At 39.8% G+C, this 14,586-nt stretch overlaps 1 protein-coding gene across 2 annotated transcripts in view; it reads right to left on the reverse strand.

The window, feature by feature from the left end:
* The window catches only part of LOC128704089 (uncharacterized), a 53,307-nt gene that overhangs the window by 30,266 nt on the left and 8,455 nt on the right, over positions 1-14,586 (reverse strand). For both annotated transcript variants that reach the window (XM_070091868.1, XM_070091867.1), the window contains exons 2-3: positions 9,149-9,274; positions 4,506-4,633 (exon numbers count right to left, since the gene is read on the reverse strand). In XM_070091868.1, coding sequence (XP_069947969.1) covers positions 4,506-4,633; positions 9,149-9,263 — 243 coding nt within the window. In that variant the 5' untranslated portion in view covers positions 9,264-9,274. The remainder of the gene's footprint in view (positions 1-4,505; positions 4,634-9,148; positions 9,275-14,586) is intronic.

Raw genomic sequence — 14,586 nt, forward strand, 5'->3', positions numbered from 1 at the left:
TATATTAAAAATTTTCATTGCATACAGTATTTTCACCATCACATCAAACAGTGCAGGAGTCAGCAAATAATTAGTAAGGGCTGGAAAGTCTGTGAGAAATATGCTCAAATTATTTCCCTTTAATAATTATGTGTGACTATATATGTATATAAGTAGGAGCACTAGGTAGTAGGTTGGTACACAGCAACCGCCCAGGGAGGTACTACCGTCCTGCCAAGTGAGTGTAAAACGAAAGCCTGTAATTGTTTTACGTGATGGTAGGATTGCTGGCGTCCTTTTTTCTGTCTCATGAACATGCAAGATTTCAGGTATGTCTTGCTACTTCTACTTACACTTAGGTCACACTACACATACATGTACAAGCACATATATACACACCCCTCTGGGTTTTCTTCTATTTTCTTTCTAGTTCTTATGGGGAAGTGGAACAGAATTCTTTCTCCGTAAGCCATGCGTGTTGTAGGAGGCGACTAAAATGCTGGGAGCAAGGGGCTAGTAACCTCTTCTCCTGTATATATTACTAAATGTAAAAGGAGAAACTATCATTTTTCCTTTTGGGCCACCCTGCCTCGGTGGGATACAGCCAGTGTGTTGAAAGAAAGAAGTAGGAGCACTAGGTAGTAGGTTGGTAGACAGCAACCGCCCAGGGAGGTACTACCGTCCTGCCAAGTGAGTGTAAAACGAAAGCCTGTAATTGTTTTACATGATGGTAGGATTGCTGGTGTCCATTTTTCTGTCTCATAAACATGCGAAGTTTCAGGTACGTCTTGCTACTTCTACTTACACTTAGGTCACACTACACCTACATGTACAAGCATATACATGTATATACACACCCCTCTGGGTTTTCTTCTATTTTCTTACTAGTTCTTGTTCTTGTTTATTTTCTCTTACCTCTATGGGGAAGTGGAACAGAATTCTTTCTCCGTAAGCCATGCGTGTTGTAGGAGGTGACTAAAATGCCAGGAGCAAGGGGCTAGTAACCTCTTCTCCTGTATATATTACTAAATGTAAAAGGAGAAACTTTCGTTTTTCCTTTTGGGCCACCCCGCCTCGGTGGGATACGGCTGGTGTGTTGAAAGAAAGAAGTAGGAGCACTGAAGCAGGCCTACTGGTCCATGCTAGGCAGGTCCAAGTCACACTCACTTAAGGAAAGAAGGAGCACTGTTGCAGGCCTGCTGGCCTAAATAAAGGGAGTGTATGGCATTAGTTATATTCTCTGATTTATAATTAATAGACTGTCATGTGTTTTACATAGACTCTTACCAGGTATGCACCCAGTTATATATCTGTTAATACATTATATATGCATGTATCTAGGTTGTTCTCTCATGTCAACTTTAGGAGCAGATTGTTAGCTTGGTGTTAATGGGGAGTGCTCAGTCCTAATCGGTTTGCAATACTTAAAACTATACATCCGTCTTTCCTTATTCTTTGTAGTTCATATTTTTCCTTGAAACATACACAGCCATTTTGGGATTACAAGCCCATTGCCACATTCTGCAAGACTGTGTATACATAGCTTCATCACTGAGATTTAAATCTTGTAAATATAAATGAATATTATCTTTTTAATACATTTTAACATGTAATAATAAAGTAGCAGTCTTTTGCCACTCTGACAGTATGCAAAGGCACATCCCAAAAATTTCTTGGCAGGGTATAGCAATTAGACCATGCAGAGAATGTACATGCAGCACTGATGGTGTTTTCAAACCAGACTGCTAGAATGTACGATTACTTGTAAGAATTCTGATACTCTCTAGGTGTTAGGTAATGAAGTTCATAATTATACTAGGTTGTACAGTCATTCCTTGCTTTACAAATGTTTGTCTTGTAGAATCTTGGTGAGGTGGGTGAGGCAGTGGGTGAGACAGTGGTTGAGACAGTGGTTGAGACAGTGGTTGAGACAGTGGTTGAGACAGTGGTTGAGACAGTGGTTGAGACAGTGGTTGAGACAGTGGTTGAGACAGTGGTTGAGACAGTGGTTGAGGCAGTGGTTGAGGCAGTGGGTGAGGTAGCAGTTGAGGCAGTGGGTGAGGCAGTGGGTGAGGCAGCAGGTGAGGCAGCAGGTGAGGCAGTGGTTGAGGCAGTGGGTGAGGCAGTGGGTGAGGCAGTGGGTGAGGCAGTGATTGAGGCAGTGATTGAGGCAGTGGGCAAGGCAGCAGTTGAGGCAGTGGGTGAGGCAATGGGTGAGGTAGTGGTTGAGGCAGTGGGTGAAGCAGTGGTTGAGGCAGTGGGTGAGGCAGTGGGTGAGGCAGTGGATGAGGCAGTGGTATTTAATAACATACATGTTATTAATAATATGTATTATTATTCTTTATAACATGTTATTAACTACCAGTGCCTCAACTGCTGCCTCTACCATTGCCTAAACCGCTGCCTCTACCAGTGCCTCAACCGCTGCCTCACCCACTGCCTCACCCACTGCCTCAACTGCTGCCTCACCCACTGCCTCACCCATTGCCTCACCCATTGCCTCACCCACTGCCTCACCCACTGCTGCACCCATTGCCTCACCCACTGCCTCACCCACTTCCTCACCCACTGCCTCACCCACTTCCTCAACCACTGCCTCTACCACTCCAGTCACACTCAATCTACAAGCACCAAACACAATGAATTATTGTGAAATGTTTGGAAGAGCACGGAGACTAATGCTCACTCCAGCATAAACAAAGCCACGCTGACGATGTGTCAATCACTCCCTCGTATTTTTGTACAATTTCCTTCTTCAATTCTATCGTATTTATTATTATTATTATTATTACTATTGTTGTTATTAGCAGTAGCAGAAATGTTTGATTCTTTGCTGTGTTCAAGAGTAAACACATGATGTCACTGTCCAATACCTGTCTGAATAGCCATTCCAATATGCAGTCATGAATGGGTTTACATTATTTATACTGTAGTTTAATAGCAAATAATGAACAAACAAAACACTCACCACACTGGTGGGAGGGCTGGCTGCCAGTTGCAGGGGTCGGAGGGAGGGAGGTAGGGACTCGCAGTGGTTGAGGAAATGGTGGAGGCAGTGGTATTTAATAACATACATGTTATTAAACTTAGTTACAATAAATAAATAATTATTGTAACTAAATATCATAAATTGAGGAGCACCTGTACTAAAAAAAAAAATCTTAGAACCCTTGCTCCATTTAATGACCAACTCGATCTTGTTTAACCCTTTAAGGGTCCAGAGGCCAAATTTCAAAGTGTGCGCCAGGATCCAAGAATTTTCAAAAAATAATTTTGTTATTTTTTCTTATGAAATGGTAGAGAATCTTTTTCTGAAGGTAACAAAACAAAAAGTACGAAATTTGATGCAAAATTGACGGAATTATGCTCTCGCGAATTTTCATGTGTCAGCGATATTTACGCATCGGCGATTTTGCCGACTTTGACTCCCATTTTAAGCCAATTACATTATTTCAGTCGACGAAATTCTTAGCTATTTCACTCGTATTACTTCTATTCTCTCGACTGAGCACAAGAAATCACCAAGTCAACTGTTTCAACTACAAAATAAAGTGATCGGAAATTGGTAATTTGGCCAATTTAATGCAAAGTTCAAAATATTCCAATTTCAAAATAGGGTCCAGAATAAAGAATGCAGGCATTCCTGGCACTAAACTAACATTTCCTCTGTTCATTAGTTATATTTTCAGGCTTTACAAATGAATTCCATTTTGATTTTTTATTCACATAATGAAGTTTTATTCAAACCAAAAAATGGAAGATTTACTGTTATGCAATAGTGTAATAATTGTGTAAATGATATCACCACATTTGTGAACATATATTAGACCCACCAGCTGGTGTGTATTAGACGTGTGAGGTCATTTGTTTACTCTTGAACATTGGCAAAAATTTATCATTTCTGCTACTGTGAGCTCAGTACTAAAACCAATGAAAATCATCTCTACTTCTGTAATATATCTTCCATTCTATCAAATAAGACCAAGAAATCACAAATACAACTATTAAAAACATATGAAAAAACACTGCAAAGTCGCTGTTTTAATCGAAAATTACAGTCTCAGTTTTTTTTCTTTCACTATGCACTGTGTGCATAGTTTTATGTGGTGCACACATACCACATAGATGTATTCTCTCATATCTAGGCCCAAATTTATCACTCACAGCTTACCAGAGTGAGCTGAGCTCATGGCATAGATCTACAGTTTGGACCCTCAACATAAAGCTGTAGATCTATGGCATGGACCCTGAAAGGGTTAACATCCAAATTTGCTGGATCCAAAACTCTCTGCCTCAATTAGCGACCACTTCTTTAAACAAATACCAGGAGATATTATTACAGGTGCATTTCATCTTCTCACACTATCTCGATGAATCTCTCTCTCTCTCTCTCTCTCTCTAATCTGTCTTCTATTGACTCTCAAAAGGAAAGCTTAACCAAAGAAAAAAAATTTGGGTGTGGGGAATTGAAGGAAAAATATTTATAATGTAATTATCACATGTAATATCACTAAATTGGATCTTACTTTGAGTTTATCCTCTGAGGGATTTCTAAGGAAAGCTCCTAAGGCACTTGAGAGTGGTATCACTTGAAGCAATTTATGCGACTTCAGAGGGATGACAAAGTCTGCTGGAACACAGTGCTCATGATTTGCTGTAATGAGATAAACAAATATTATAATATGCAGATAACTTACTTAGTTTAACAGGTTTAAACCTACTGAATGCATGTGGGACACTAAGACTGAAATCCACCTGTACATGTAATAATGAAGAATATCAGTACATACTTTAATCACTAAAATAAGAATTAATGTAAATTCAGTCTACAAACACAAAGATATACACCTCTCAGTTTATATATACGTACTGCTAATGTATGCAATGTCTAATGAAAATGATGGATACACAATGAAGCATATGTAATATGACTGCAAAACTAGGTTACAAATTATATACAGTGGACCCCCGCCCAACGGGGCGGGGGGCAAATTCGTCTAACAGCGCTCTTTGGCGTAAAAAAAAATGGCTCTACCAACGGCGAAAAACTCGTCTAATGGCGTTCGTCCAGAACGTGTCCATGTGGCAGGAGTGCAGCCTGAGCGGGCCAAGCCACTCCAAAATTCAGTGTGCCATTGTTTACAAGCTGTTGCAGTCGCTTCCACATGTACCTGCCATATATTTTGGATTATTCCAGTGTTTTTTGTGCTTGTAACTGCTAAATAAGTCACCATGGGCCCCAAGAAAGCTTCTAGTGCCAACCCTGTGGTAAAAAGGGTGAGAATTACGATGGAAATGAAGAAAGAGATAATTGAAAAATACGAAAGTGGAGTGTGTATGTCCGAGTTGGAAAGGCTAAACAACAAACCCCATTCAACCATCAGTACTATCTTGGCGAACAGAAAGGCAATCAAGGAAGCTATTGTTGTAAAGGTGCAAGTATGTTTTCAAAACGGAGACCACAAATAGTTGAAGAGGTAGAGAGACTGTTATTGGTATGGAAAAATGAAAAACAATTATCAGAAGATAGTGTTTCTCAGTCTATAATTTGTGAAAAGGCAAGGCAGTTGCATGATGATCTCATTAAGAAAATGCCTCAAAATAGTAATGATATTGATGAATTTAAAGCCAGCAAAGGCTGGTTTGAGAGATTTAAGAATCGTAGTGGCATACACAGTGTGGTAAGGCATGGTTTCAGACAAGAAAAAGCGACTGAAAAATATGTGAAGGACTTTAAGGAATACATAGAGACTGAAAACTTAAAACCTGAACAAGTGTTTAATTGTGACGAAACAGGCCTGTTTTGGAAGATAATGCCAAACAGGACCTACATTACTCAGGAGGAAAAGGCACTCCCAGGACATAAGCCTATGAAAGACAGGCTGACATTAACATTGTGTAGTAGTGCTAGTGGTAATTGCAAAGTGAAGCTTTTATTGGTGCATCACTCTGAAACTCCCAGTGTGTTCAGGAAAAACAATATCGTCAAGGGTAATTTGTGTGTGCTGTGGAGATCAAACAGTAAGGCATGGGTCACTAGGGAACTTTTCTTGGACTGGTTTTACGGTGTGTTTGGTCCCACTGTGACAAAATACCTCCAGGAAAAGAAATTGTCACTCAGGTGCCTTCTGGTAATAGACAATGCTTTTGCTCATCCTCATGACTTGCAAGAGGAAATTGCAGGGGAGTTTGGTTTTGTTAAAGTGAAGTTTTTGCCTTTTAATACAACTCCTCTCCTCCAGCCCATGGACCAGCAGGTCATTTCAAACTTCAAAAAACTCTACACAAAAGCAGTGTTTCAAAAGTGCTTTGAAGTGACCTCAGACACTCAATTGTCCCTAAGAGATTTTTGGAAAGATCACTTCAACATCCTCAGCTGCATAAACTTTATAGGTAAGGCTTGGGAAGGAGTGACTTGCAGGACTCTGAACTCTGCTTGGAGGAAACTGTGGCCACAATTTGTACAAGAGAGGGATTTTGAAGGGTTTGGGGCTAACCCTCAGGAACCTATGCCAGTAGTGGAAGCTATTGTGTCACTGGGGAAGTCCTTGGGGTTGGAGGTTTGTGGCGAGGATGTGGAAGAGTTGGTGCAGAACGACAAGGAAGAACTAACCACTGCAGACCTGCAAGAGCTTCAGGTGCAACAGCAATAGATCACATCTCAGGAATGTTCTTCAGGGCAGGAGGAAGAGAGACGGAGAAAGATGACTTCGTCAAGGATTAGGGAAATATGTTCAGTGTTTACAAAGGTGCAAGCATTTATAGATGAATTTTATCCTGTCACAGAAGTTGCAACCCGCATTGGCAACATGTACAATGACACTCTTGTGTCCCATTTTAGGGAATTCCTAAGGGCATGTGAGAAACAGAGCTCTCTGGACAGATTTTTGGTGCGACAGGGCTCCAGTGACTCTCAAGCTGGTCCTAGTGGCATTAAAAAACCAAGAAGGGAGGTAACCCCACCAAAGGACTTAGTACCTCAAGTCTTTATGGAAGGGAAACCATACCCCGGCCGGGATTGAACCCGGCCGGGGTATGGTTTGTTTGCAATTGTGTCATTACGATTTATGGAAGGGGATTTCCATTCCAAACAATAAAACACCTGCATCAGCTTCCCTCCTACCATCTCATCACTCATCAGCAACTCTACAATAAAGGTAAGTGGCATTTAATTGTTTATTTTGCATGTCCCATTCGTTTTTGTGTAGGGAAATGTATATTTCATGTAAAAACAATTATTTTGTTTAATACTTTTGGGTGTCTGGAACGGATTAATTCTATTTCCATTATTTCTTATGGGGAAAATTAATTCGACTAACGGCAAATTTGACTAGTGGCTAGCTCTCTGGAACAGATTAATGCCGTTGGTTGAGGGTCCACTGTATATCACGATGGTAATTGCACTGAAAGTAAATTACATGATAAATTTAAGAATGAATTACAAAAAAGAGGCCTTTCAACATTACTTGAGAACTTCATATTTATTCACTTTAGAAATAAATATTTCAGCTAAAGATCTGCAAAAAATTTGTTTTTTTTACCTTCAAATTTAGAACATAAAGAGTCAGTTGCTAATTTTATCCATATCCAAAATGGTCTATCTCTGTCCCTTTAACTTTAGCCAGCACTATCACATCTTTATTACCAGTAGAGTATTTAATTTTAAAAATAAATATAGAAAGGTATGGAGGATACTCAATACAGGAGGGCCCTGCTGCTACAACAGGTTAGGTTCCAGGCTACTGCTGTAAAGTGAAAATCACTGTAAAGTAAAACATAGCTTTTTTTCACTTTCAAATGCATATAAAAGCCTGTTAACATGTTTGCACTATCATATATTATGTAAGCAATATAGCTAGGCCTAAAAAAATGCATATACAGTACACACATTACTTACTTTAAAATATTTTCATCCTTAGCTTATAGTGAGTAGTGAATTTATTCTAGGAAGGCTGAATAAATGAAGAATGGCTATAACTGAAAAGCGCAACATTAATGAACCACCGTAGAGTGAAGCACTGTAAAGCGTTACCCACCTGTATAGTTGAAACTGTCTGCTAATGGATGACAGCTTAACCCTTTGACTGTTTCAGTCGTACATATACGCCTTACGAGCCAGATTTTGACGTATATATGCTCATAAATTCTAGCAGCTTCAAATCAAGCAGGAGAAAGCTGGTAGGCCCACATGTGAGAGAATGGGTCTGTGTGGTCAGTGTGCACCATATAAAAAAAATCCTGCAGCACACAGTGCATAATGAGAAAAAAAAATGCCGAATTTGTGGTCTATTTTCATATGGTATTTATGGCTGTACTATTCTCATTTTCTTGGTCTCATTTGATAGAATGGAAAACATATTATAGAAATAGAGGTGATTTTGATTGGTTTTACTATGAAAAGAACCTTGAAATGGAGCTCAAAGTAGGGGAAATGTTTGATTTTTGCCAGTGTTCAAAAGTAAAAAAATGATGTCATTTTCCAATAGATGTCCAAGCAGCCATTCTAATATGCAGTCATGAATGGGTTGACATTATTTATACAATTATTACAATATTGCAGTAGTCTGCATAACAGTAAATCTTCTATTTTTTGTTAGAATAAAAATTCAAAATAGAAAGCAAGAGTAATATGAGAGGGGCCTGGAGACGTGACTGATGAACAAAGAAAATGTTATTTTAGAGCCAGGAATGTCTGCATTGTTCATTCTGGACCCTATTTTGAAATTGTCATATTTTTTAATTTTCGTGAAATTGGCCAAATTGGAAATTTCTGACCACGTTATTGGGTAGTTGAAATCGGTAAATGGGCAGTTTCTTGCACTCAATCGATAGAAAAAATGGAGTTCTAAAGAAATAGCTATGAGTTTGGCCACCTGGAACAATGGAATTAGCCGAAAACAGGGCTCAAAGTGGGCGAAATCGCAGATTAGTAAATATCACCGAGGTTGCTAACTTCGCAAGTGTAATTCCGTCAGTTTTCCATAAAATTTCGTTCTTTTGGTGTCATCACAATCGGGAAAAGATTCTCTATTATTTCACAAGAAAAAATAATTTATTTTTCTTTCGGAAATTTTGCGACACCAGGAGACACCTAAGGATTTGGGGTTGTAACAGTCAAGGGGTTAAGAGTTAAGGAAAATATATGAACAAAAACAAAATAATCTTTTACCTCTTTTGGCCACCTCAAGAAAAACACTAAACTGTATTTCATCTGGTTTCTTCTCAAGAACACTAGTAAGGAAGCCTTCTCCAAATGCTGCTAAAATGCCTGTTTTCCAATTCATGATGAAAACTCCTGCAAAGCATACACAAATTATTATTATTATTATTATTATTATTATTATTATTATTATATCCATGGGAAATGCTAAATCCATAATGGCCATACAGAACCTGGCAAACGGATTACAATCTATGAAATATTCTATCATCAATAACGTTTACTTATAGTATAAATACATAGCAGTTAATGAACAATTAAGTGTCAAGACATTCCTAACAGATTTAACTTCCTCCGCACTGCCTACACAACAATGTCTCAAAATAAACTTAAAAATTAAAAACTATATTAACAAATATAGTAATTATACTCTTTTCTTTTTATTTATTAACACATCGACTGTTTCCCACCAAGGCAGGGTGGCCTGAAAAAAAAAACTTTCATGATTCACTCCACCACTATCTTGCCAGAGGCATGCTTACACTACAGTTATAAAACTGCAACATTAACACCCCTCCTTCAGAGTGCCGGCACTGTACTTCCCATTTCCAGGAACCAGGTCCGGCCTGCTGATTTCCCTGAATCACTTCATAAATGTTACCTTGTTCACACTCCAACAGCATGTCAAGTCCTAAAAACCATTTGTCTCCATTTGCTCCTATCTAACATACTCCTGCACGCCTGCTGGAAGTCCAAGCCCCTCATGCACAAAACCTCCTTTACCCCCTCCCTCCAACCTTTCCTAGGCCGCCCCCTACCCAGCCTCCCCAACCACTACAGATTTATACACTCTCGAAGTCATTCTACTTCGCTCCATCTGCTCTACATGTCCAAACCACCTCAATAACCCCTCCTCAGCCTTCCAGATAATAGTTTTGGTAGTCCCACACCTCCTCCTAATCTCCAAACTATGGATTCTATGCATTATATTCAAACCACACATTGACCTCGGATACGACATCTCCATTGCCCCAAGCCTTCTCCTTGTTACAACATTCATAAGCCATACAAGAGTGTTGATATAACTATACTCTCATACATTACCCTCTTTGCTTTCATGGATAAAGTTCTTTGTCTCCACAGACTCCTCAGTGCACCACTCACCTTGTCAATTTTAGGATTTACCTCATCTTTCATATTTCCATCAGCTAACACATCCACTCCTAAATATCTGAATGCATTCACCTCCTCCACACTCTCTCCCTCCAACCTTATATCCAATCTTCCATTACCTAATTTTTTTTATCCTCATCACCTTACTCTTTCCTATATTCACTTTTAATTTCCTCTTTTACATAACCTACCAAACTCATCAACCAACCTCTGCAACTTCTCTTCAGAATCTCCCAAAAGCACAGTGTCATCAGCAAAGAGCAACTGTGACAGCTCCCACTTTGTGTTAGATTCTTCATCTTTTAACCCCACACCTCTTGCCAACACCCGAGCATTCACTTCTCTTACAACTCCATCTATAAATATACTGAACAACCATGGTGATATCACACATTCCTGTCGAAGACCTACTTTTATTAGGAAATAATTTCCCTCTTGCCTACATACTCTAACCTGAGCCTCACTATCCTTGTAAAGATTCTTCACTGCTTTCAATAACCTACCTCTTATTCCATACATCTGCAACATATGCCACATTGCCCCCTATCCACCCTATCATAAGCCTTTTCCAAATCCATAAGTGCCATAAGAACCTCTTTACCCTTGTCTAAATACTGTTCACCTATATGCTTCACTGCAAACACTTGGTCTACACACCCCCTAACCCTTCCTAAAGCCTCCTTGTTCATCTGCTATCCAGCTCTCCATCTTACTCTTAACTCTTTCAATAATAACTCTACTATACACTTTACCAGGTAAAATGAAAGGGGGTAAGGCAGCCGGGATTGATGGGATAAAGATAGAAATGTTAAAAGCAGGTGGGGATATAGTTTTGGAGTGGTTGGTGCAATTATTTAATAAATGTATGGAAGAGGGTAAGGTACCTAGGGATTGGCAGAGAGCATGCATAGTTCCTTTGTATAAAGGCAAAGGGGATAAAAGAGAGTGCAAAAATTATAGGGGGATAAGTCTGCTGAGTATACCTGGTAAAGTGTATGGTAGAGTTATTGAAAGAATTAAGAGTAAGACGGAAAATAGGATAGCAGATGAACAAGGAGGCTTTAGGAAAGGTAGGGGGTGTGTGGACCAGGTGTTTACAGTGAATCATATAAGTGAACAGTATTTAGATAAGGCTAAAGAGGTCTTTGTGGCATTTATGGATTTGGAAAAAGCATATGACAGGGTGGATAGGGGGGCAATGTGGCAGATGTTGCAGGTGTATGGTGTAGGAGGTAGGTTACTGAAAGCAGTGAAGAGTTTTTACGAGGATGGTGAAGCTCAAGTTAGAGTATGTAGGAAAGAGAGGAAATTATTTCCCAGTAAAAGTAGGCCTTAGACAAGGATGTGTGATGTCACCGTGGTTGTTTAATATATTTATAGATGGGGTTGTAAGAGAAGTAAATGCGAGGGTCTTGGCAAAAGGCGTGGAGTTAAAAGATAAAGAATCACACACAAAGTGGGAGTTGTCACAGCTGCTCTTTGCTGATGACACTGTGCTCTTGGGAGATTCTGAAGAGAAGTTGCAGAGATTGGTGGATGAATTTGGAAGGGTGTGCAAAAGAAGAAAATTAAAGGTGAATACAGGAAAGAGTAAGGTTATGAGGATAACAAAAAGATTAGGTAATGAAAGATTGAATATCAGATTGGAGGGAGAGAGTATGGAGGAGGTGAATGTATTCAGATATTTGGGAGTGGACGTGTCAGCAGATGGGTCTATGAAAGATGAGGTGAATCATAGAATTGATGAGGGGAAAAGAGTGAGTGGTGCACTTAGGAGTCTGTGGAGACAAAGAACTTTGTCCTTGGAGGCAAAGAGGGGAATGTATGAGAGTATAGTTTTACCAACGCTCTTATATGGGTGTGAAGCATGGGTGATGAATGTTGCAGCAAGGAGAAGGCTGGAGGCAGTGGAGATGTCATGTCTGAGGGCAATGTGTGGTGTGAATATAATGCAGAGAATTCGTAGTTTGGAAGTTAGGAGGAGGTGCGGGATTACCAAAACTGTTGTCCAGAGGGCTGAGGAAGGGTTGTTGAGGTGGTTCGGACATGTGGAGAGAATGGAGCGAAACAGAGTGACTTCAAGAGTGTATCAGTCTGTAGTGGAAGGAAGGCGGGGTAGGGGTCGGCCTAGGAAAGGTTGGAGGGAGGGGGTAAAGGAGGTTTTGTGTGCGAGGGGCTTGGACTTCCAGCAGGCATGCATGAGCGTGTTTGATAGGAGTGAATGGAGACAAATGGTTTTTAATACTTGACGTGCTGTTGGAGTGTGAGCAAAGTAACATTTATGAAGGGGTTCAGGGAAACCGGCAGGCCGGACTTGAGTCCTGGAGATGGGAAGTACAGTGCCTGCACTCTGAAGGAGGGGTGTTAATGTTGCAGTTTAAAAACTGTAGTGTAAAGCACCCTTCTGGCAAGACAGTGATGGAGTGAATGATGGTGAAAGTTTTTCTTTTTCGGGCCACCCTGCCTTGGTGGGAATCGGCCGGTGTGATAATAAAAAAAAAATAAAAAAATAAAAAAAATAAACAGACTTATTCCCCTATAATTTTTACACTCTCTTTTATCCCCTTTGCCTTTATACAATGGAACTATGCATGCTCTCTGCCAATCCCTAGGGTACCCTACCTTCTTCCATACATTTATTAAATAAAAACACTAGCCACTCCAAAACTATATCCCCACCTGCTTTTAACATTTTTATCTTTATCCCATCAATCCCAGCTACTTTACCCCCTTTCATTCTACCCATGCTCCATGCATTTCCCCCACACTCACAACTGGTCTTCCTCACTCCTATGTTATTCATGCTTGACCTATACACAAAATCACAGCTTCCCTATGTTCATCAACATTTAACAATTCCTCAAAATATTCCCTCCATCTTCCCAATACCTCTAACTCTCCATTTAATAACTTTCCTCTCCTATTTTTAACTAACAAATCCATTCGTTCCCTAGGCTTTCTCAACTTATTAATCTCACTCCAAAACTTTTTCTTATTTTCAACAAAATTTGTTGATAACATCTCACCCACTCTCTCACTTGTTCTCTGTTCACATTGCTTCACCACTCTCTTAACCTCCCTTTTCCTCTCCATATACTCCTCCCTCCTTGCATCACTTCTACTTTGTAAAAACCTCTCATATGATAACTTTTTCTCTCTTACTATTCCCTCTACATCACCATTCCACCAATCGCTCTTCTTCCCTCCCGCACCCACTTTCCTGTAACCACAAACTTCTGCTGAACACTCCAACACTATATTCTTAAATTTACACCATACATCTACCCCATTGCTTATACTCACACTTGCCCAACTGTCCTCTAACAGTTGTTTGTATCTTACCCTAACTGTCTCCTCCTTTAGTTTATAAACCTTCACCTGTCTCTTACTTGCTGCTTCTATTTTCCTTGTATCCCATCTACCTTATACTCTCACTGCAGCTACAAGTGATCTGATATATCTGTGGCCCCTCTATAAACATGCACATCCTGAAGTCTACCCAACAGTTTTTTATCTACCAATACATAGTCCAACAAACTACTGTTATTAAGCCCTATATCATATCTTGCATACTTATTTATCCTCTTTTTCTTAAAATATGTGTTACCTATAACCAAACCCCTTTCTACACAAAGTTCAATCAAATGCTCCCCATTATCATTACACCTGGCACCCCAAACTTACCTACCACATCCTCTCTAAATGCTTCTGCTACTTTAGCATTCAGGTCACCTACCACAATTACTCTCTCACTCGGCTCATAAGTTCCTACACACTAACTTATCATCTCCCAAAATCTCTCTCTCCTCTACATTGCTCTCTTCTCCACGTACATACACACTTATTATGACCCGCTTTGCACATCCGACCCTCATTTTAATCCACAATCCTTGAATTTATACATTTATATTCTCTCTTCTCTCTCCATAATTGAGCCTTCAACATAATTGCTGCCCCTACCTTAGCTCTAACTCTCTCAGATACTCCTGACTTAATCCTATTTACTTCTCCCCACTGACACTCCCCTACCCCTACTCATTTGTATTATATAGTTTTTACACAAAAAATCTGTTGTGGGTTGCATCCCAGGCAAGGTATACACAAGGCATATTCCTTTAAGGAAAAGGAGATGTAAACTACAAAGAGAAAGGTGCTCCCTATACAGGCGAAGGAAAGAATAACAGAGCGTCTAAAAGAGGCCAATATATCTGTAATACTTAGGGAGACACTGGTCAGAGAAACAGCAAACAATGAACTACAGTTAAAGGAATCTT

The sequence above is a fragment of the Cherax quadricarinatus genome, chromosome 37, assembly GCF_038502225.1.
Source record: "Cherax quadricarinatus isolate ZL_2023a chromosome 37, ASM3850222v1, whole genome shotgun sequence".
In the NCBI taxonomy this organism is placed as follows: domain Eukaryota; kingdom Metazoa; phylum Arthropoda; class Malacostraca; order Decapoda; family Parastacidae; genus Cherax; species Cherax quadricarinatus.